Source organism: Mesoplodon mirus (assembly GCF_964341445.2).
Source record: "Mesoplodon mirus genome assembly, chromosome: 5".
Taxonomy (NCBI): domain Eukaryota; kingdom Metazoa; phylum Chordata; class Mammalia; order Artiodactyla; family Ziphiidae; genus Mesoplodon; species Mesoplodon mirus.
This window is the reverse complement of record NC_138980.1, coordinates 71,456,946-71,481,362: the sequence shown is the minus strand read 5'-3', so window position 1 is coordinate 71,481,362 and position 24,417 is coordinate 71,456,946. Positions and strand designations below refer to the sequence as shown.

Below are 24,417 nucleotides of genomic sequence, written 5' to 3'. Positions count from 1 at the left end.
TGGCCATCATGGGCCAAGTAGGGTCTGGGTATGTGGCCTATGTATCAGAGCCCTCGGGGGCCTTCCTTTCTTCTTCTAGGCCCTGTCACATGGATTTGGGAAGCACCTGTTCTCTGTGTACCCCTCTATAACAGGCCGGGCGCATTCAGCCCTCTCTCATAGGAAACACAGGTTGAGAAGTGGTGCTCTGGCCTCTCATGTCTGCCAAGAGAGTGAGGCAATATATGCAGGCATTTCCCCTCTCTCTCTTTTGGAGCCCAGTGTCCTCATCTGTCATTGAGGGGGCCAGATTAGAGACCCCCTGAGATTCCTTCCAGATAACATGACACATGCAAAGCCACCTGCCTGGCAATTCTCCTCAATAAAGGGTGTAAGCATCTGTTCCCATATGTAGACCCCTAGGCATGGAGTTCATGCAAGGCAGGGGATCAATTGCACCCTTGTTGGCAACTTTTAAGATCTTCTTTTTGTCTTTGGGGTTATACAGTTTCACTGTAGTAGGTCTAAGTGTGAGTTTCTTTTTTTCTATCCTACTTGGGATTCATTGGGCTTCCTAAATCTGAGGGTTGATACCTTTTACCAATTCTGGAAAAGCATCTACCATTATCTATTTCCCCTCTCTCATTCTATTATCTTCAGGGAATCTGATGAGATATATAATAAATAAACTTTCTCAATCTATCTTCCATTAAATTTTGCAGGGAAGAACTTATAATAGAAAGATTTACTTTTTGCTTACAGATTTGTAGGTTGGCTCTGGTGGCTCCACTCCATACTGAGGGTCAGGTTTGGGTCTGATCCACATGTTGTCATCCCAGGACCCAGGCAGAAGGGGCAGCAGTTACCTGCATGTGAGAGGCCAAGGAAAACCACAGGAGTACATTTAACCTCAGTATACATCGTGTCCACTCACATTCCATTTGCCAAAGAAAATCACATAGCTAAGCCCAAAACAGTAGGTGGGAAGTCTCATTCACTCATGGAGGGGACTAAGGAAAGGTGATTATTTGCTGAGCGATAATGCACTGTACTGCAGTCTGTCCACCTAGTCACAAATATTCACCTTAAGCCTTAAGCAAAACACACTTCCTCTCTTCCCAAGACTGTACAACATTCTATCCAGTGATAGAATCAGGCTTAGAATCTTGTAATCTCCAACAGTTCTCTTGGCCCAGAAGCCTATGAACTAAAGAGACAAGTATTTGCTCCCTATCCCCACCCCCTTCCCCTGCAAAAATAAAAACTACACAATATGCAATTGAAGAATGGGGACAAAGTAATTACAGTTATTATTCCCATTGAATTGGGGAAGAATGGGAGGCACAAAGCAGTGGTCCACAGTAGATTCCTCCTTCTGGGAAAATACGGTGAGATCCTCTTCTGCTGAGGGTAGATGATATTCCTTGATTATTCCTTGAATATTCCTGGATTCCCTGATTCTTGGAGTAGCACCCACATCCATTGTTCTCTGTGGCTCCTGGTTTCACCCCCTGGGAGTTCCTCCCTTGCCTCCCTTGTCCTCCTTGCCTCCCTCCAAAGAAAACATTAAAAAATATGCCTTCCTTCACTGGCTGAGAAACTTTCTCAGCCTCCTCCCCTGTCTGTGGAAAGTTGCGGGGGCCACGGGCTTTTTTAATGGCAATATTTATGGTAATATAATACTCTCAAAATCATATTTTAAAATGTATTTGACTTTATTATAGTTTTATTACATACCTCTAAAAATGTTTTTGAGTTCCAACTCCATATGCCACAAGCCAGTCTCACAATTCTTTCGAGGCCTGCCCCTCCCCCTCTCCTTCCCTTTCCCTCTCCCTCTCTTTCTCTCTCACTTTAATTATAGGTATTCTGAGTTAATCAGGCTTCCATGAGAGGAAAGCCTGACTTTGTCCTTGATCTACCGGGTATGATCTTAATCCCTTCAGATGTGAACAGATGCTGTGTGATGGCCACATCTGTGGTTTGATCTCTGTTCTGAGACAGTGTCTTAAAGGCTGTGCCCTTGATTTGGTCTTTGACCTAAGACCAAGTCTTATGGCTACACCCTCAAGTTGGTGGGAAAACATTTCCATTTTGCAGCTTTGCAAGTCCAGACTTTAGAACCCCCTCCATTCTGCTTGCAAACTGGTCAGTTCTTCCCTGAGCTCATTTCTCTCTTGTAGCACCCTGTGAAATGCAGCTAGTAACATCTGACTCACCCAAGGAATCATCTTCTCTGACTCTTCTTCACTGGAAGCCATAAATACATTAGGTGTATGTCCGGCTTTCCAGGTCTCATGGGCAGCAGTTTTACCACCACATAACCCAAGTGCCATTTCTCTAGCCCTGTTTAGGTTTCCTTACCACTTGCTGCCCAGTCCCAAAGCCAGTGCCACATATTTTAGGTTGTGATAGCAGCCCACTTCTAGGTACCAACTTCTGTGTTCGTTCTAGCAGCAATAGTACTTTCTAATAACTCCAGGGCTTACAGCAAAAAAAAAAAAAAAAAAAAAAGCAACAACAAAAAAACTTACTTTTTACTCAGGGATCTGCAGGGCTTCTGTTCTGCTCCAGGCTGTGGGTCAGGTTCAGGTCCACTCGACTCTGGATATTCTGGGCTCCAGGCTGAAGCGCCAACCGCTATGTAGGGCATGGTCTTCTCATGGCACAGCACAGAGTGTGAGCACTAGCTTATTTTCACACGTTTCTTTCATTTTCTCCCCCATCACATTCCATCTTTGTGCCCATTTCCAAGTTGTTTCTTTAGATCTTTTCCAGCTAATTTATTCTCACGTCAGCTCTATTTAACTGTTCGTTGGGCTTCTAATTTCATTTTTCATTTCTGGAAATTCTAGTTGATTCTTTTTCAGGTATGCCTGGTCAGTTTTGAAATGTTCTTTTCCCATTCTGTTTAAGCGTACAGGTCTTAATTTATATTTCATATCTGCAAATTTCATATCTGGTCCTTGGGGCCCAATTTTCCCGCTGTTGCTCTTGCTGACGCTCACTCCTGGTGCCTTCTCTCCTTGGGTCTTTGGTAATTTTTCGTGGTGAGTTTACAGCTAACCGATGGTAATCTGCAAAATTCTTAGGGGGCCGGGGGTGAGCGTGCATCCCTTCAGAGAGGTTTTGTGAGGGCTTCTTCCTGGCGCCCAGGGATGCTACCTCTCTGAAATCACTTTAAATCAATGTATCTTCCTGGAGTTTCCCAGACTGAGAAGGTGTTGTAAATTCATACCCAAACCTGAGTGAAGGCAGGCTTGGGCTATGATCTCCTATGAGATGTTTCTGGGCTATTTCTCATTCAGAGCCAAGGCTGGAGATGGCCATATTTCCTGGTGGTCTCCTTTTCCAGTGACTGGATTGGAGAAGGTATATCTCTTAGAGAGCCCTGGATCCGGGCAGAGATCTCAGTTCAGACCTCCCTCTTTTGTGGGCCAAAGGCTTTATCTGTTTCTGGGATTGGCAGATGTCCCCGGGGCAGCCCATGGCTTTAGTGTTCACATGGCCTTGACCTCCTTCTAGCACTGCTGGTTTCCCACGTCTGTTCCCTTCCTCTCTTCCTTCCCTCTTTGCTTCCTTTGCTTAGCCTTTACATTTAAATTTATGTTTATCATGTCTTATCCAACATTTCTGGATGTTTATGGTGGGAAGGTGGCCTGGCACATTGCCAGGAGCAGAAGGTCTCCCCTCCGTAGGACACTTGCTCCCGGGGTGCACAGTGGGCCCTGTTTCTCAAGAGGCCTCATGGGACACAGCCCTGGACTCAGCCCAGGGGCCATCCAGAGGAAGGAAAAGACTCACTTTCCCTTTATGAAGTTCTTGTCCGAGGACAGGGTGGACAGACACGAGGAGGTGGAAGAGGATTAATGACCATGCATTTATTGAGCACCTGCTGTGTGCAAGATCCTGTGTTGGTGCCTCTCCAATATACTCATATCATCTTATTTAATCCTCATGACAACCTTTTGAAAGGCTCAGAAATGGCAAGTGACGTACCCAAGGTCACACATGTAGTAGGTGGCCAGGCTGAGAAGCCAGATCCACCCCCTTTGCACTGTCCTGTGCTTCTTTAGAAAACAAGGCACAGGTGGGCCTGGCTGTCAGGGACGGGCTGTAGAGGAAGCAGTGTGACCCTTCATGTACCACTGTGCAGCTGGGTCTGAATGCGTGTGTACAAGCTGACATTGGACACTGATGGGTGGGGGGCTTTGAGGGGGCCTTTCCCCCTTTTCCCTTGTCATGATGGTTGTAGAAATTCAAAAGGAACCAACAAGTCAACTTTTTAAACGAGGTGAGGGGATGCTGTGTACTGTCTGTGAGGGCAGAGGGCTGTGGGCTGGCAGGGCTGCCAAAGCACTGTCTGCTGTAAAGTCGACATCTGGAGCCGCTGGTGACCTGAGCGTGGATGCTCCAGATTGAGAGACAGGGGCGCGTGTGGACGGGGCTTGGCCATGTGGTGCTACCTCTGCAGAAGTCCTAGTTGCCGCGTTGTTGAGTTGCTCCCAAAACATTCGCCAGCCAGGCAGGACTCATCGGGCCCAGGATCCTCAGATGTTTTATTACTTTTTAAAATCAGGATTCAGTCCCAAGTATCACAGCAGCTTTAACACATAAGTCTGGACTTAGATCTTCTCCCCCAACCCAGTAGTGTCTGCTTACACCTTTGCCACCGAGAAAGTCACAGTTCAGCTCTCCTCCCTGGCACTGCGCCAGCCCCCATGAAGTCTGTTCCTCCGCATCAGGAGGTCCCTGTCACCTAGAGGTAAGGCTCCAGCAGATGTTCGTGGCAGAGCAGGAGGAAGCTGCCCCTCAGGGAATACAGGGCCCTGTGTGCCGTGTTCACTTCGGTTTTCCCGGGCCAGCAGGGGCAGGGTGTTCAGCTTAGGCAGGCGGGTGGCCTGGGGGTGCTCAGCTGCTGCACGCAGGACCCTGAGCTGGCTTTAGGTTCACAGAGGCTTCCTAGGCACAGCAGCTTGGAAGCTGGGGCCTCTGGACGGAGTTCTGCGATGGGACGGGAAACGCCAGGACAGGGCGGGAAGCAGAGTGGTTCAGAAAATAGACTCTGGTGTCAGACCTGGATTCAAGTCCTGGCTCTGTCACTTACTGTGTGACCTTGGACGAGTTCCTTAACTTCTCAAAGCCTCAGTTGCCAGCCCTGGCCCGCACCTTGAGAATGAGAGTAACGGTAGTCCTCCCTTCTGTGTTGCTGCTGCTGCTGCAGAGCCCTTGGCACAGGGCCTGACGCATTCTAAGCCATCGGTAAATGTTCCCTGTCGTCGGTGTCTCCATTGTAGATGTTGCAGGACCCTGGAGTCTGAGGCTCTGACTTCCGTTGGCTCTGGTCTGAGTGGTGAGAGGAAAGCCCAGACCACAGAGCCCAATAGATCAGAGCACCAGTGTAGAAAGTGAGTTGCCAGTATTGGCGAAGCGGCAGCCCCCAGCTCCGGGAGGAGGGCGTCTGAAAGGCCGAGTGGGGTCAGCAGGTGGTTGAAGGGGGAGGGTCCCTCCCCGTAGTCCCCGTAGTTTCTCCAAGGAGCCTGGCAGGTGAGGCCTCTGTTCCCCTCTCAGACGGGGCTGGTCTACCCTGCCTGACTCCCTGAGTCCTCCTGGGAGACCAGGAGACGAGGGCCTTTCCTAGGTGAAGGCTGCAGAGGAGCCTGGGTTGCCGGGGAGAAAAGCAGGCAGTCTAGGACCCCAGAGAGAGTTAGGAGAAAGCCACCAAGCCTGACGATTGGAGAAGGGTAGGTACTTACCCACTAGGCTGCATTGTGCCTGTGACTGTGGTCGTGTCAGGGCCCGCGGGCTCAGCCAGCTGCAGAAGTAGGCATCGAACCGGGGTTCGTGGGCTGCAGAGCTCCGTTCTCAACCTGCTGGCTCTGTACCTCGTGTGGGAGCTGCTGTGTATAGCTGGTACAGGGGTGCTCAGAGCCCGCTCCCCGGGCCCTCTGTGACTCTGCATCCACCCCAATTTCACCCCCTACCAGGACTTCACAGGCTCGAAAACTGATCAAAAACCAAGTGGCTGGAGCCCATATTTGGAGCTTTATTAGGTGATGCCATGAAAGATTTGAGTGGGGTATGGCAGCCAGGTGGGGGAGGTTTTGGGTTAAGTAGTGAAGGGCCCAGGTCCTAGTTCCCACAAGGGCCAAGGGCATGCCTGACCCTGGAGACAGCCCAGGCACAGGAGAGGGTCCTTGTGCCCCCTGGGCCAGCAGAGGCCCTCAAAGTCATGTTCAGCAGGTGACACTGGGAGAAAGAGCACTTTGTAGGGAAAGATGTGTATCATCTACTGGATTTCCTTCCCTCGGTGACACATAGATTCTGCTAACCCTTTTCTGATGGCGAGTCCATCTTTCCCTGTTCTTCGTGGTGTGAGGACCACTTATGCCCCAGCAGTCTATGAAGACACTGCTGTAGATAGAATAGCACCCCCCAAAGTGGTCCAATCCTAATCCCCTTTACATGGCACAGGAGACTTTGCAGATGTGATTAAGTTAAAGATTTCGAGATGGGGAGGTTATCTTGGATTATACGGTCGGGTCAATGTAATAATCATAAGGGCCCTTATAAGTGAGAGAGGAAGGCAGGAGTGTCAGAGTCAGAAAAGGAGATGTGATGACAGAAGCAGAGGTCCCAGAGAGTCAGAAGTCAGAAGGTGCTACACAGCCGGCTTTGCAGATGAAAGAAGGGGCGCGAGCCAGAGACTGTAGGCGGCCTCTAGATGCTGGAAAAGGCAAAGAAACAGATTCTCCCTTCAAGCCCAGAAGGAACACAGCCTGGTGACACCTTGATTTTTAGTGCAGTAGACCTATTGTGGACTTCTGACCTATAGAACTGTAGGATAACTTGTGTTGTTTTTAAGCCACTAAGTTCTAGATAATTCATTACAGCAGCAGTGGGAAACTAATACAGACACTAAGACCTGAGCTTGGGCTGAATGAGATGATGAGCAGAGGGCCTGTCCTAGATCTGCTCCAGAGCTTCTACCTGAAGTGGCCCCCAGCCACTGTTCTGCACCAGTTCTTCTGCATGGGTTTCCTGTTCTTCCCTTGCTACTACCCGACACTCTGCTGGCGTGTCTCTGTGAGCATCCTCTATCCTCTCAGTGTTCATTTCCTTCAGAGTTGCATCCAACAGCAGATTAGGAGCAAACAGAAAGAATATCAGGCCACTGAGGGAGGATCAGTCTCACTGATGTGGAATGGGGCCCCTTTTTCCACATGAGTCACAACTGTGAGCTTTGCGACAACAGTTTCTCCATCCGGCTGCATTTCTTCCACAATCTCTGGCTTTATAGCAGTGTTCCAGAGGGCAGAGCTCCCAGAAGGCTGAGTGCCAGCCAAAAGATGGGTTCCGGGTGCTTTCAGCGAACACAGGAGCACTCACTCCACCTTCTTGCATGTATAGAAAGCCAGCACAGCAGTAGAATCTGTGAGCTTTTGCAGAGATACCTCTGGCTTTGGCGTACTCAGAGAGCAAGCGCTAAACCAACATCTTCACCACAGCTGAAAGAAGACAGCGTGCGGCCGGCAACTGGCTTTGTTAGAGGAACCATCAGGCTGTGTTGATGGATGGGGGGTGGGATGTGGGGGTGCATCAACTTTGGTGTTTTGCTTTTTTCTAAGGCCTCCGGAATCTTCCATGAATAGGCCAGCCTTTGCTCCTGGTGGGCCCCTTCCTAGAACCTGATTGATCTACACATTTCTGGACCTTTTAGCAACTTGGAAAAACAAATCAGCTCTTTATCCAAAGAGGAAGCACAGATAATTACTATGGGATTTGGGCATTTCAAGGCTGTTATAAAGGAGGGTGAGGCAAAGACAGAAAGGCAGACAGACCAAGACAGTGACGCTTACCTCCCCAGCACTGATGCAAAGCTGGTAACTGGGTCTTGAGTGGTCCCTCTGCACTGGGATCTCAGTTTCCCCACCTGCTATCCAGGTGTTCCGCACGGATCCAGCCACTTACTTCTGCCTTGTACCACTGGTTGATTCTAAACCTGAGCATTGCCACAGGCCTATGTTTTACATGACTTTACACTGAGGAGGTCTTGCTCCATTCAGAAACAAGGAGAAACTATTTCGTGAATGATTCCAAGAAATTCTCCTAGAAGGTAAGAATTCCACACAGGTGGTTAGCAGACAGTCCTCAGAATTTGCAAAGAGATATCAATTTTCCAGGTATTTCCAGACTAGGATGTGGCGGAGAGATGCCAGCTCTTTGAGGGGGATGCCAGGCAGCCTTGACTCCTACCTGCAATCCCTCCCCACCCCTCCCTCCCTGAGCACACAGCCAGAGGACTTCTGTCGGCCTGGCCTCCACGGCTGGGATGCTGCAGGGCCTGGCCTCTCGGAGCCATGTTTAGTTAACTGCCCGTGGAGTAAGGGTTTGATTTTCTGCAGCAGATAGTAAACTGGCCCCCCACACTAGACTGACTCCTTTAAGCACTGAAAACATTATAATACCACCACTACCCTCCACCATCGCCAGCTCAAACTAAGAAACAGAATTAAACCATGGGGCCGAAATGAAAATGATTTCTTTGTAGAGTTGCTAATTACAAAATTCCAGCTAAGTTTCTTGATTTCTCACTGATTGAAGGGCCTGCTTGGCTCTCAAGCCTAGGATGTTTTGTAGTAAAGAGTTCATGGTCGTGGCCTTCGGAGTTTGAAAGACCTGAGACTTAAATGCAGGGTACGTCTATTAACCTTCTCACTTCCCTCGTTCTCCAGAAGGGGAGACTGGTGTCTTCCTCTCAGAGCTGTTAGGCTCTAAGCTACCATTTATGGAGTGCTTGCACCATGGCATTTAATATTCACAGCAACCTCATGGTGGGTGGGTGTGTGTTTGGGGCAGGGGGTATCACTGTTCCTATTTTAGAGATTAGTTATAGACTCAGAGAAGCTAAGTGACCCACCCAAGGTTACAGCTAATAAGTGGCACAGCCGGGACTCGAACCCAGGAATTGACTCAAATGTCTGCTTTTTTCACCACTGAGCTAATGCCCATCAAGTGCCCAGGAGGCCTTGCACACATGCAAATGCTCGTGCAAATGAGTGAACAGAGAGAGAGCTGTGCACATGTCTGCAAACCTGACCCAAGATGTGTCCTGTCTCAGGCGTGAAACCTTGGTTCCTGTGACCTTGGCGTGATGGCAGGCAGGCAGACGGCATCCTTGGGGATTGTTCCAGGGCAAGGCTGGGCAGGAGAAGACCTTCTGGGATGCCCAAGCTTTCTCGTCCTGTTCCTCCTGGGTGGGCATCTCTGGAGTCTGAGGCTGGATCCTGGAGGCAGGCACAGGGGTGCTTAGATTTAAGGGGTAAGTTCAAAGCAGAAAGGAAGCTCTCTTAAAAATGAAGGGCAGCCTGAGTGTCGGGGCCAAAGGAGGATGGTTGAGAGTTCCTAGTAAAACTTTACAGCTTCCGCATTTCCCCTCCTCTAAATCTTCCCATGAAAACCGTGCATCTGGGGGGCTGTCTTGGCTGAGTGAGGGCTGGAGCCACCCATTAGCCCCGCCAGGGAGGGCTTTCCGGCATCATCAGTGCCCGCCCATGGTCTGGTGGACAGCGGCCTGCTAATTGGGGGCCATGCTCCAGTCCCAGGGGTGAGGAGAAGCAGCCAAAGATGCCTGCAGTAGCTGGGTGGCACCCATGCTACCCTCCAGCCCTGCTGGACCGCATTTGCGCAGAGGAAGCTCAGCTGTTGTCCCTTTCATGTGTATTAACTTAGTGGAGTGCAAACATGTTAAAAGTTCGCTTTCTCCTTTATAGGAATCTATAAAAAGGCTCTTAAACCAGAGTCCTAGGTCTTCAGCAAGACACACATAGGCTTGGGCCCTGGGGAGGGCATGGTCCATCCCTCGGCCTCCAGCACGGGAGTGTGATCCCATTTAGGATGTTGCTTCAGCTCGAAGCCTGGAAGCCCTGGGTTAGCTGGCATGACTGCAGTGGACACATGCCAGCAGGCAGAGGGTCCCGATGCAGGGGCTGCCTGAGGCCCACAGGCTGTTTGAGCCCAGTGCCTGGCGTTCATTTGTTCAATGAACCATAGACAAGTGAATGAAGGTGCTGGGGCTCACTCCAGGGGCCTGGCCGCCGTCACCCCCGTCCTGTCTTCGTGCCTTGGTGTGCGCCACAGCTAGGGCTTGGAGCAGGAACACGTCCTGCTCAGAGGTGCATACACTGGGGTGTCCACCTGACACCTGGTGTCCCTTTTAACCCTGCTGACCTGACCCTGCAGAAGGCCACGCTCCCTGAAGGGGGTTGGCAGCACAGCTGGGACCTTCATCCATGGGCTGCCCCCATGGTACCTGGCCCCGGATGGGCGCAGTGAGCAGGTCCCTCTAGGAACTAGGGTGGCTGATGGGGCCAGGGCAGCCCCACTGGCCGGGAGGGGCCTTCACAAACAAGTCTGAGCTTTCCTGAGAGAAAGAAAAGTTCAAAGCTAAATGAAAGGCAGGAAGAGAACTGGCACCTTTTGGAAAGAGCAAGCATCCCTCTGGGTGCAACTGTAGTCAAAGCACAGGAGAAGGTGTGACTGAGATCTGCACCTGAGGGGAGGCTGGCTTTGAAGTTGGAGCTAGTTTTGCCACTACACCTTGCTTGAGTTCCTGAGTCCATTTTGTCTTGAGTAATATGGAGATATGTCACCAACTGTAGAGGATTTAGAAGGTGGGGTTAAATGTGATAATGAGTGTGAGGTATGCAGCACAGTGCCTGGAACCTAGAAACGATCAGTGCATGGATATGACTGTTTCCACCATGATGATCACTATCATTGTCATTATTGGTAACATAGAAGCATTTGCTGGTGGAAATGCCCTGGCCATGATTTTTGGTTTTTTTTTGTGTGTGTGTGGTACGCGGGCCTCTCACTGTTGTGGCCTCTCCCGTTGCGGAGCACGGGCTCTGGACGCACAGGCCCAGCAGCCATGGCTCACGGGCCCAGCCGCTCCATGGCATGTGGGATCCTCCCAGACCGGGGCACGAACCTGTGTCCCCTGCATCGGCAGGCGGACTCTCAACCACTGCGCCACCAGGGAAGCCCGCTGGCCATGGTTTTTGCTCCATACACTAAATTAAATGGTATGAAAACCTTGGGGTGTTGCTCAGAAGGGCTCCATGGACTGATGTTCTACAACAGAGCTGCCCAATGTGGTGGCTGCTGAGTACTTACAATGTGACCGTGAAAATGAGGAACTGAATTCCTAATTTTATTTAGTCTTAATTAATTTAAATTTAAATAGCCACATGTAGCTAATGGCTACTGTATTGGACAGCACAGTTCTAGAAGGTTCCCTCCAAACTGGGCATTGCCCAGCTCCTCTCTGAGCTGTGATAGCACAGGGTGGGGAAGGGCTCGCCGATGACTCCAGCCTCTCAGCCACATACAATCAATGTTGGGTTAGAATGGACCATGGTATTGATAACCACCCAGCCGGGTTCCCTTGAACTTGGCTCACATGGAGATGAGCTACTGTCAAACATTGACCATAGCCAGAGTTTGGATTCTAGCCATGACAGGTACATAGCTTCTAACCTTTATGGGAATCAGAGCAATAGCAAGAAGTAGATCACTTTGATTCAGCATTTGTCTCTGACGCTGTGCTGCCAACTCTATTTTAACAGATGAGACCACGCCCACAAGAGGTGGGGTGACTTGTCAGCGCTTCATCCCCTAGCCGTTCCTCAGATCACAAAGATAAAGGACCAGCCAGGTTTTGTACTAACGGGATACCAAAGTACAGAGGCTCAAGGTCGTGGGCTGCAGAGCAGTGCTTTCCCGGCCAGGATAAGGTGTAGCTTCCCATCGCACAGCTGTAGGGATGGAGGGTCGGAGGGGTCAGGGGACCACAGGGCGGTGGTCAGCCGCTGAAGCCAGGATGGTGCTCAGGGCCGCTGTCTCTGATCCCACTTCTCTTACCACCCAAGTCCTCCCTGCCCTGCTTCGACTTCCTGCGGCCACTCTCGGAGCCCACACAGCCCCGGAATGGACAGGCCCCATCATGGGGGCACCTCCGCGTGAACTGGAGGGTGGGCAGGGCCCGGAGTGGGGTGGTCCTGCCGCGGCAGGGCGGGGTGTATCAGTGGGGGGCTGACAGCTGACAGCCTTAATGGGCACATTTTCCCCTCGCAGCCGAGAGCGCTGCCAGCCACTTCCTCACACACTGTGCGCTGGATGAGCTCATGTCTGGGCTGCGGGCGGTGCCGGGCGGCCGAGCTCGGCTGCAGGGAGGCGCGGCAGCCACGAAGCCCGAGCGGCTGGGGCGGAGGAGTCGTGAAGCGGAACGTTGTAATGAGCGACGCTGGCTGGATTTATGGGGCTGCGCACGTGCGCCTGGCCTTCCTGCGAGGGCCTCGCCTGGGAACAAAGACAAGTCCTGGCCCAGGAACGGCGCGACTTGGTCTTAACTAGAGCCCACTAATTACTGGAAGGCCCCGGCCGGGTCCCCAGCCTGCAGAGGAGCAGAGCTCGGCGCTGCTTCCTGCGTCAGTTCAGGCTTTGCCAGAGCCCTGGATCTCTACCGGGGAGGCCCAGGAGGACGTCCGAGGCCGGCCTCTCCCTGGCTCTGTGGCATCGTGTAAGGCACTGATCCCCTCCTCACTTTTCCTCATCTGTGAAATGGGATAATTTACCTTTTGCGGCCACTGGGAGGCAGTGTACAAGAATGAGCAAGAGTTGACTTCAGAGTGACTCATTCCTGGTTTTGAATCCTGTTCTGCCAGGTTCATGCTCTGTGGCCTGGCCAGGTCACTTCATCTCTCTGATCCAAGCTCTCTCACCTAGAGAGGGGATAATCATGTTCATTTTCAGGGTCATTAGGAAGGGTTGATAGAGAATGCATGCAGGCTTCTTGGTGTTCCTAGCATTCACACCGCTGCCACTTCTCGATGCATGGTCGCATCTCTGGCTGTGTTGTTATTGTGGTTTTCCACCAGAGTGTGGAGGTGGCAGACAGGGTCTCGAAGGTTCTCCATCACTGTGATCCTGCCCTGTGCTGTGGTGGTCTGGGCAGCACAGGGTCGGACACACATCCCGTCCGGGGCATGTTGGAGACTCACCAGGGCCAATATGTGCCATGTGCTTGTGATCACAGCCTCTCTCTCCCTGTGGCAGAGCCAGAATCTAGGCCTTGGACTGAGCTGGCAGCAGGACCTGGTCCTCCTGTTACGGGGCTGGGGCTGTGGGAAGCTTCCTGACTCAGACTTGTATGTCAGGTCACCAGGAAATGCTGCCAGTGGCCCATCAAGGACACCTGCCTGGGGTTAATACCCTGGCCTGTAAAATGTGTGCCCCCAGCCTCACTGGTACACAGGCAAGGGCTCTCAGCTGCCATAATGCAGAGGTTTCTCCTGCACACATTTCCCACTATTTTCCCTGTTTATTGATACTGTGGATTTAGCATCTAGCCGGAAGGGTTCCACGTCCACACACTTTTCAAATCAAGAGCCAGGGGAAGCAGAAGCACCAGATGCCATGAGATCCAGGCTGTGGTTAGCAGTACGGCAAGTTGGTGCCAAGCTGAGGCCTAGTGCCAACATCAGACTTCACTCTGAAGCCTCTCTGTACCCACACGAAGCCAGAGAGCCAGCGGGGTGTCATCCCTGGCTGACTTCAACAGAACCAGAGTGTCAGGAATGGCCACGTTCGCCCCATTCATCCCACTGCCTCCTCTGAGTCAGGCGCTCTGCCTGATGACTGGCCTTCGAGGTCCCAGCAGGCTCGGCTTGACCAGTGATACATGCAGCCCTGAGAGAGAGCCCCTCTTCTGCCCCAGACCCTCTGGGCGAGGCACCGAGGGTGCTGCAGGGTGCAGGGGCTCTGGTCCCTGGCCTCGTGGAGGGTGGGGTCTTCTCTACTTTCTCACTGCCGTACATCCAGAGCTTAGCACAGTGCTTGGCCCAGAGGCTCAGGGGATGTGTGAGAATGAACAGCGCTTGCTATCTGATGGGGAGACAGCCACGTCAGCACATGAGAGCTGTCCAGTAGGTACAGTGCTGTGACTGGTGGGTGTGCAGGCTACCCTGAGGGAAGATACCTGGCTGGACAGCGGGGTCAGGGAGGAAGGGAGGTCTAAGAACAGAGACCTGAAGGATTGAGCAGGATTACAAAAAGGCGGCAGTAGCGTGTTCCAGGCTGAGGAACTGACACGTGCAAAATCTTGAAAGCAAGATAGGAGTGGCCTGAAACAGAGTCGGCACAGATGGGAAGGGGCTTTGTGGACTTTGAAGGCAGCTTCTAAACTTCCATGGGTCCCATTTCCTTATCCCTTTTATAAATGGAGACACTGACCATCACCCCCAGGCACTGTGAGGATTGAACCAACAGTGTGCATGCAGGTCTTGCATGCTAGAAAGGGCTGAGTGGGGTGTGGTGATGGTTTCAGGGTGCTGTCCTCTGAGAAGCCCTAGGGGTGGCTGGGGACACATAAGGCAGTGGAGGGTTCAGTTGAGGGCCCCCTGGGAAGCGAGGTCCCCTGGGTGTCATCTCAATGAATGCTGTCAGCATGCTCCCAGGTGTTTGGATTTGCCCATAATTAAATCCTGCAGGGGCCGTCAGTGGCTGTTGACAAGCATATCATAAGTACTTGGCTAAGTCAAAGTTCCCTGAAGTTGGCGCCCCCCTTGCCCAAGATGACATTTCCCTCCAGAGGATGTGTAGCAGCGCCAAGTAAGTGCGTTCTCTCCTGGGGCTTGGAGGCCACCTCAAGGTGGGAATCCGTAGCCAGGACCTGCAGGGACCCTAATAAGGAGCTGCCAGGGTTCAATTACGCACCCAGCCCGGCTCGGCACTGTTTGACTGACAGCTCATTACCCTGCTGCCATTTGGGGGCAGTGGAATTTAATCTCCCAGATGGGAAGCAAATCAATTTGCCAATCGGCCGCAGCTGAGCCTAGTTGAACTCAACTCTAATTTATTCTCCTAAGCTTAGGAAGCTTTGTCGTTTCAAGGTACAGAAATATCAGGTTTCCCAGCCAGACTGGGCATGGGGTACATAGGTGGATGTGTCGAGAAGGTTGAGCCTGGGGACCCACCTGGGCCAGCTGTGGTGGTGGCCTGCCCATGAGCTCAGGCCTGGAAGGGACTCCTGCCAGCAAGGCACACATGACCTGCTTACATGTGTTCTAGGACCGTGTTCCTCTGTGTTGAGGTTGTAGCTCTGGTTTCTGGGCTTTGGACACAAGAAGCTTTGGGGGGTATCATTCTGGGACTGTGAGCTTTCTACCCTCCCTGCTGTGTCATCATAAACCCACAGCCCAGACAGTGACCTTTAACTTGTAACACCGGGACAGATTTCAGGACCATCTGTGGCCTCTTCCCCAGTGATTACGTTACCTGTGGCGTGTGCTCCAGGGCACATGACGGCGCACCCTCTGCTGTGGGCGCTGGACCCCAGCGGGCTCTGGAGGGCAGTCTGGGTGCCCCCACTAAGCACGCTCAAGGGAGCGTTAGCAGAAGATGCACATTCACAGGGCGAAACAGGCCAGGGAGGGCCTCTCTGAGCAGAAATTTTAGCTGTTTTACAGAAAACTGAGTCCTGGCTGATTCTGTTCAAGTTGGATGTCTCTCTGCATGTCCCTTGATTCTGCCTCTGCTGGCACAGAGGGTCTGGAATCTCCCTCCTTAGGTGAATGAGAGCATGTGTGTGTGCATGAGCGTGGGTGTGGGAGGGTGTGTGTGTGTGTGTGCACGTGAGCGTGAGTATGGGTGTGTGCGTGGATGTGGGCCAGTTTGGTGGGAGAATGGGAGTGAGGGGAAAGTGCCGTCTGTGGAGAGAGTATTTCTGAGGCTCTTTCTCTGAGTTTGACAAAGGAGCCCCTGGCTGGGTTGGCTTTTAGGGGTCAGGGAAAGGCCAGTCTATTTACACACCTTTTCTGAGGAGTATGGAGGGGCGGTGATGGGGGCCGGGATTAATGAGCAGTTTTATTGCCTTGCCTGTCAGGAGGGTCATGCGATATTATTTTGATATCGGGGCCCCCAGAAGCAAACACAACGGGCCAGGTTATAAATGGAAGAAAAGCCAAAGAAAAGGCGGCCTCACCCCTTGCCATTGAGCATTTCCCTTTCTTCTCGGCCAGGGTTGGGCCCCAGACCCTCCTCCCGCCCCCAGTGCCTTCAGGTGGATCGCTTCAAGGCGGCACCAAGGCTAGCTCCCAAGATAACACTGGCCAGTGGCGCCTGGCCGTGAAAATTAAACATCTCATTTGCTAATGAATAAATGGGCCATGCCATCCCCCAGCCACCACGGTCCCTGATGAGAGCTGGGCCAATCAGGGTGATTGACGATGCAGCCTGAGTGACACATAAGGAAACAAGGGGATTACCTGCCCTCTGAATTGACTGGCCCAGGCTTCCACCTTCCCCAGAAAGGCAAGACTTAAGAACAGGCCAGCCCAGCCGTGGGACCTCAGGATTTCCAGGGGTTTGTAATGGGATGAGAGAGGGAAATTACTGCCCATTTCTTGTTTCCTCCCCTACCCCTCCCCTCTCCTCCCCTCACTTTCCCCCTCCCCTTCCCCTTTTCTCTTCTCTTTTCTTGCTTCTTGCCTCCTTTTCTCTGTCAGGGCTAACTGTAGCTGTGACCAAACACAGCCACCTGACCCTGAACGGGAAGGAGGAATTCTGCCAGATAAACACATCCAGAGATGGACAGCTCCACATGCCAGGGGCAGGGCTGGGGGTCGAGCCAGGGCTGACATGGCTGCCTGGCTGCAAGTGGGGTGCAGCCCTGGGCTTCCCAGCACAGGGACACAGCGAGCTTCCCTGGCTGGGGCCGAGATGCCTGTGCACCATCCTGCTACTTGTCACCTATCACCTTGCTCTCTTGGCCTAGAAGAGTCCAACCTTTCCCACAAAGTCTGGCTCTAGGTTATCTGCTCCAAGAAAGCCTCCCTGAGCACTCTCAGAGTGCCCATGGGTGCAGCTCCCCACACTGAGCCCCTGCCAATATAGCAGCTGAGTCTGTGGGTCACCCACTCTGCTGGACAGAAGCAGTGTCTTACCTGCCTTTGCAGGAGGCCCTGATCGGAGGCTTCATTCATAGTAAGCACCCAATGAGTCCTTTCTCGGCCACTGGATTGATTTAAGTACACGTTTCTATCCGCCTATCATCCAACAGGTTCTGTGTATGCCCCCAGGACCAGCTGCACAGGCCCTGTCAGTGAATAGGCAAGAAGCCCTGCTTCACTGGAGCAAAATTTGTGGTGCATACCAAAAGAGAGGTCAGTCCCAGGGGGAGAAGGCCAGGAGCTCCGTTTGTAGAGTCAGACAGCTGGGTTCAAACCCCATTCCACCACTGAGAGCTGTGTGACCTTTGTAACCTGTAAAATAGGGACAGTATGGTTAACCTCATAGGGTTGTCATGAGAAGTTGATGAAATGATGGATGTAGAGGACCCGTGTACATGTACACACGCATGTGCCTGTGTGCACAGAGATGCCGCGTGCGCGTGCGCGCACGCGCGCGCACACACACACACACACACACACACAGTAGTTATTATTGTCAGTGTGGTCCCAGTTGGAGCCATGGCGCTGTGTTAGATCTCACATGTCATTTAAGGGAGCTCATGAGGCACGCTGACGAAATCGTCTGGATTTTTCAGGGCAGAGCCCAGCTGCCGAGGGCAAAGTTTGATCCTCAGAAATAAGCGGGAGGGGGTGTTTCTGCCACTGCCACCATCACAGGCTGCATTGCAGGCTGTGTGGCCCCGGAAGAGTGGCTCCGCTCCACAGCCCTCACTGCAAGCCTGCTTCTGACAGAGCTCAAGGCAAAGGGGAGGGCGGGACAGCTGTTACCCCTCCAGAACCTGCAGTTTTCCCCCTTCACAGAATAATTTCACTTCTGGTAAACTTTACTAACTGCAAACTTGTCTTCATTTGAGGTATGTGTATATTTCAAGTGGTTCCTTGTAGTTATACCTTTTTTTTAAAAAAAAAGTAATGAGCTGTTTTCTTTCTTCCCTGAAAACATGAGGCTGACATCAGAGAACAATTTTTGATCCCAGTTTTAAAAACAGACTGGGTGGTTTAGAGATGGTGGGGCTCCCAGGCGGGGGGTTGGCTCTTTCCCTCAGTTTCATTGGAAACAATTTCTTCAGTGAGCCCACATCTCAGGGGCACAGCGCACTCTGGATTATTGAAAGTTTAGAAACATTTAGCTGATTATGGTAAATAATTCACGCAAATCCTGACAAATGCAATCTATTCTTTTGTGCAAGCTCAAGGAAGAGCAGAAACCTGCTGCCCTTTCCTCTCTTGACTTCCCAATCCTTTTAGCGACATCTAGTGGACGATCTCCACTAAACACAGCATTGGCTTCTAAGGTGTTCCTTCTCCAGAGTGAAGGAAATGAACGCTATTTACCTAGAAGCCATTTAAACCTCCGTTCCATCTGGGTTTCGGTTTCTGAGTTGGAAATGGCACCAAGGCCAAATGGACTCTCTTTGTTGCTGATTAGAGAGTGCCGTCTGGGGCCCTATCACGGTGGTCAGCATTTCTGTATTTGAATCTGGTTGTCACATTAGCAGTGTGATCACAAGTTACTCAATCTCTGGCAGCCTCGGTGTTCTCAGCTGTAAAATGGCTCTAACAAAAGGACCCTGCCCTACAGGGTTATCACAAGGACAGAATGAACGGTACCCACAAGAGACTCAACACAGTGCCAGGCACACAATAAATAATCAGTATCACAAACTCACAGTAACCACAGCATTACTTCTCATCACCCTACATGCTGCAGATTCCACCTGCAGAAACAACGCTCTTGGGTGAATAGCTACTTGGTATGGTTTGTCCAGGCAGACAGTTTGCTGATATTATTTATGGAGTGATATCATTTTTAAGATGCATCTTCTTTTTCTTCTCATTGTTTTTGTTTTTATTTTCATATTGGAGTATAGTTGGCTTACAATGTTGTGTTAGTTTCAGGTGTACAGCAAAGTGATTCAGTTATACATATACACGTATCTATTCTTTCTCAGATTCTTTTCCCATTTAGGTTATTAGAGAATACTAAGTATAGTTCCCTGTGCTATACAGTAGGTCCTTTTTGATTATCTATTTTATATATAGTACTGTGTATATGTTAATCCCAAGATGCATCTTCTTGAAAAGACAATGATAAACCTTCTTTTTGCCAAAATCTAATCAATAGTAGGAATATGTCATCTATACCCAGTAAAGATCTTGGGAAAAAAATGTAAAAGTTTTAATAACACCTTACATTTAGGAAAAATTTGAAAAATCTTTCAGGTTTGAGTGAGATGTTGCTTTTAAACTGAAAAGATTAGTTGTGTGATGGCTTAGGAATTCTATTTTGATTTCATTAAGCACAGTTTGGAAAGGAAAAATGATCCTTTACATTCATCCATGATGTGCAGTGTGCTGTGTATTTCCTCCTGGGTAAAGTCTGCTTTAGAATCAGGCACGTTTATTTTTAAAGCGACAAGAGCAGTCTTCTGTGCATTTTAGGCAAATTTAGATTAAGGTGAAAGTACCTTCTAAAGCAAATAATGTCTGCGTTTTGCTAACAAGTTTAATTTTTATTTATTTTTGGCTGCGTTGGGTCTTCGTTGCCATGCGGGGTTTCTCTAGTTGCAGCAAGTGGGCTACTCTTCGTTGCGGTGCGTGCACTTCTCATTGTGGTGGCTTCTCGTTGCAGAGCACGGGCTCTAGGGCACGTGGGCTTCAGGAGCTGTGGCATGCGGCCTCAGTAGTTGTGGTTCACAGGCTCTAGAGCACAGGCTCAGTAGTTGTGGCACACGGGCTTAGTTCCTCTGCGACGTGGGATCTTCCCGGACCAGGGATCAAACCCGTGTCCCCTGCATTGGCAGGCGGATTCTTAACCACTGTGCCACCAGGGAAGTCCTTGCTAACAAGTTTAGGTAACCAGAGTTAAGCTACTCTGGTGAAGCTGGGATCATCCCTAACACCCACAGCTGCAAGAAGGCAGGTAAAGGTGACAGCATGTCTTGGGGACCTTGGTGGTGGCACCTTGACTTTGGAAAGCTCCTGGCAACAGGGGCCTCATCCTGTAGGAACAATAGGCCCAACACAGCCCCAGCAGAGGGCTCAAGGCTTCTGTAGCTCCATCTGGCAAGTGGCCCAGGGGCTCTGGGTCCAGCCATGAGCCAGAGAGATCGTTGGGAGGGGGCAGATAGCAGGAGAGAGCTGGGCTAGAGATCTGGGCTGGAGTACCAGCCGCCCACTTGCCACCCACATGGCTTTTGGTACATCTGCTTCCTCATCCATGAAATGGGGATCAGGGCCTGAAGATGCTCTCCCCACCCCGGGGGTGCAATGGCCACTGTGGTACTTCCTGGGGGTGGGCTGCCCCACCCAAGGTGCCCCATCCTGTGACGAGAGAAACCAACTTAGGACTCAAGGGCACAATAACTTGGAACACACCAGTCGCAACAGTTTAACATTTTACTAAATCAATTCACACGAATTCCAAATTGCAAATATAATTAAGGACAACAGATTCTGTTCTGCCTTTTAAATCTTTCATTTTCAAATCCATCAGTAAGACAAAAAGTAAACAAAAATTAAGTCTGCTGCAAATTCATGATTTTTCTTCTTGAGGGGGAAAAAAAGGAACATTATAGTAAAAAGAATGCCACTGGGTGTACAATAAAGCACCACGACACACGGTTACAAAATGGGCTTCCTGGACTCTGCCCCACGTAGAAGACACTGCTTTCCCCGCTGCTCTGCGTCAAGCAGGATTTCATTAAAATAAAACTATAAAATCTCCTAGGTTACACGAAAGTCAGACACGGTCTGGAACACAGTGCTTAACAACAGTAATGTCAACTATCAGTGCTAACGTAAAAACAGTTTAGAAGGTCAAAAACAATTAAACTGGAAACCAAAACCTTATTTTCCCTAGATGAGCAAAACTGAAAAAAAATGAAAGGGTTCCCGCCTCCCACTAGGAGTGGAGGGAATCTTGTTTTTCTTTTCTTTTCTTTCTTTCAAATTGGAGGCGGGGGCACGGTGCGGGCTGGTTCTGCAGTTCCTCAGCCTAGTTGGCGTCCAGCTTGGCCATTTCCTGCACGTAGATGCCTATACTCTCGCTGTCAAAAAGCACAAAATACACCGTTTTGATGGAAGAGGACATTGTCGACACGAAGTAACTGGAGATGGCCTTCAGGATCAGCTGAGCTGCCGTCTGCTTCGGAAAACCGTTCCTGCAAGAGAGAGGACGGCGGCTCAGCAACTAGGGGGCCATGGCGGCCACAGGCCCCCCTCCCCGGCTACCTCCTCCCTCCGGCAGCCCCTCGAGGCCCTCTGTGCTGCCGTGGCCTCGTGTTGGGTCAGGGTCCACAAGTGGTACTCGACCTCTGGCTGCTTGTACACAGGCGTGAGACAGCCCAGTGCCACCAGACAGGGGAAGAATGAGTAGACAGAGAACTATGACCCGCAGGAGGATGTGCTGTGCTCTGAGAGGCAGCATGCCAGCAAGGCGACAGAATCTGTTTCGCGGTGTGTGGGCTGAGTGTAGTCTCCCGCGGGCAGTGTGAGCGCCCACGGTTCTTTTCCCAACAACACCGGGACTAGCATGGGGCTTGAGACACAGCCCAGGCTCCCAAAGGCCCCCCGGGGGTCTCAGCTTCATGGATGGCTGGAGGCTGGAGCTTCTCTAGGAAGCACGAGCCTCCATCCATGCAAGTAGAGGGTTACATCCTTCACACCTGCCTTCAGATTTCATGGGCGGCAGGAATCCACCTCCCGGCACACACCAGCTTGGACACCCCATAGGCCCAGGCCTCGGGGAGCTGCATGCAGGGAACGACCCTGGGACAAGTAGGCTCTTCATCTCAAGGGACAGCATCCCAGTCTCCAAGCCAAACTGGTGTGAATTCCCATACAATTCCATTTAAAGTAAATGTCACGTGGCAATTCTGGAGGCAGGGGCTTAGAACTCAGGCCAGAATCTGAAAGCAGGACCAGAAGGACGGGCGCTCCTTGCTGTGTGTGTGCTGGGGCTGTTCCTGGTCAACGCTGCAGGTGCAGGAGGACCCAGGAGAACCATGGCAGGAACGTGTCAACTTGCCTAATCTGGGGGAAATAACGTGGACTTTGGAGCCAGTGGCCCTGGATTCAAATCCCTACTGACCCCGGTTTACAGTCCAGGATACTGAGGGTGAGAGTGAGGGGCTGGTCTCCATGGGGATTTCTTTGTTCCTAAGCAGATCTAGTCTTCAGTCTGCCCGGAGCCTGCGGGTCCAGTGGAGTCCAAAGTCCTGGGTCAACCTGCCAGTTTCGGCCGGGGCCTTCGGATGGGGTACCTGCTGCCAGGTGAGAGGTTTTCAAATGTGTCAGATGCGAGATTTCTCCTAGGCTTACTCGCTAAGTGCCATGAGCTGTGGACCACCTCAACGGCTTCTTTTTGAGGATCACACTTATTCTATTGTCAGCACTCAGGGTTTTTCAGAGCCTTTCAGAGCCAAGGAGAAAACCATTCTTGCGACTTGTTTTTGATCAAACAGGGCTTCACCCAGCTTAACAATGGACCCCTAGCAATTCGTGGATGCTTTAGAAGTGAAGTTCCTTTTTAGAGGACAAGGGTGTCACCCCAGGCCTGTTCCCAGCCTGTGCAGGGGAGCCTGCAGGCAGTAGTAGGGTGTGACCTAGAGTCGGGGCGCCTCACGTGCAGGTGCCTCCCCCACCCCCAGGCACAAGGCACTCCTGCCTGGCAGCCAGCACACACGAGCCTGTGAACCAGAGCAGGGTCAGAGTCTGAGAGAGAGCTGCAGGGGCGTTCTGGCCAGGACAGGGCTGCCAGACAGGCGGCTTCCTCCTGAGGAGACCCTGGGGCTCCGTCCACCAGCAGAGTTGGGGGGACCAAAAGGCGGGCTGGGATGGAGGGTGGTGGGAAGAGAGGCTGTGCTGGAAGTGGGGAGGGTGGGGACCCCGCGTGGCAGGTGACACCCCTCACACCCATCCCCACTTGGGGCCTGCAGGCTCAGTCTGGGAAGAAGCTGTCCTCACAACACGTGGCTCGGCTGCCTTGACTATTTTCACAGGAGCCGAGGAGCACAAAGGCTACACCGTCCGGAACAAGACACGCTGGAAAGCGCTGGATGGAGTGAACCCGACCTTCTGCTTTGAGGGCCTCTCCCCAGTGAGTGTGTCGTGGGGCACCCAGCTCGCACCCTTATAGGGGCCGCCCTTCCTCCAAGTAACCCTACTCCTGAGGCAGGGGCCAGGCCAGCCATGGCGGAGCACAGGCACAGGGTCACCCGAATGAGGGCCCATTTTAAACATCTCACAAAGAGCAAGTGTTTATTCTCCTGCTGTAAATACAGGAGCTGCCCTAAGGACTCGATTCGTTCCTGGTGATGAAAGCCTGAGGCGGCGGCAGCCCCTGGGCTGACAGGCGGGAGTGGGCAGGGCTGCGAGGCTATGGCAGGACAGCGGGGCCTGGCCCGCCACTGGAAGCAGCCTGCGCTCAGGCCAGGGACTCCGAGGGCCGCTGCCCCAGGCAGAGCTTGCCCTGTGGGCACGACCTGGCTAGGCGGGGGCTGAGAGATCTGCAAAGAGTTGCCTCTGCACTGGAAGCCCGAGACCATGCTTCACCAGCCCCAAGCTCCCCCACTAAGGGTGCCCTCCTGCATGTCTCAGGTGAGCTGGGCCGAGGTGAGGGCCTGTGGAACTTCCCTGAAGAGCAAGCTGTCTGTTGTGTGGCCTGACGGTCACAGCCCATCTCCTCTGGTGCTTACCCAGCCTGAGCTGACCCTGGCCCAGGCTTCGTGAGCTGCCCTTAGGCCACCCTGTGGCCGCTCTGCCCGAGCCAGGGGAGATGTGGTGCGGTGCAGAGACGCAGGGTGTGGCCACAGGGCCTCCCTGGAGCACCCGCAGCAGGCGGGTCACTCCGCCTATGCCCAGCACCTTCTGACACAGACCTTCTCCCACAGCTTTCTGTTCCTCTGCCTTGGACCCTTGAAAAGGGATGTGTGACTCTGACCGAAGGGACATCAGTTCCCATTCCTCTACATCAACAGTTCTCAACATTAGCCTCTGTTAGGATTACGGAGGGCCGGCCAAAATGCAGGCTGCCAGGCTCCGCCCAGGAAATCAGATGAGGTGAGCCTGGGGACCGTGCTTTGAGAACCACTGTTCTACACGCACTCAGGGTGGGCCCAAAGGTTAAGAACCTGCATTGGGAAGAAAGGTCGGGATCAAAGGTCACAGACTGGCAGCCCATCCAGCCTTTCCCAGCCTGGATGTCCTACTGTTAAGGGAGCTTGGGCTGGTCTGGCCTTGTCCTTCAAGGTTGCTGTAGGGTGAACTGTGAATATGGTTTGTTTCCAGGAAAACCTCTTGTTGACAAACCCATCCCTCTGTCTGAGGCACTCACAGCCTAAAGAAGAGACCCAGCCATGGGACTATGGCCCCTCTGGACCACGCAAGCCACCAGGAAGGAATG

The 24,417-nt window shown here is 52.0% G+C and overlaps 1 protein-coding gene across 5 annotated transcripts in view; it reads right to left on the bottom strand.

The window, feature by feature from the left end:
• Positions 1-20,397: 20,397 nt before the first annotated feature.
• The window catches only part of MACROH2A1 (macroH2A.1 histone), an 80,503-nt gene continuing 76,483 nt past the window's right edge, over positions 20,398-24,417 (bottom strand). For all 5 annotated transcript variants that reach the window (XM_082620943.1, XM_082620946.1, XM_082620945.1 and 2 more), the window contains exon 9: positions 20,398-21,175. In XM_082620943.1, coding sequence (XP_082477069.1) covers positions 21,010-21,175 — 166 coding nt within the window. In that variant the 3' untranslated portion in view covers positions 20,398-21,009. The remainder of the gene's footprint in view (positions 21,176-24,417) is intronic.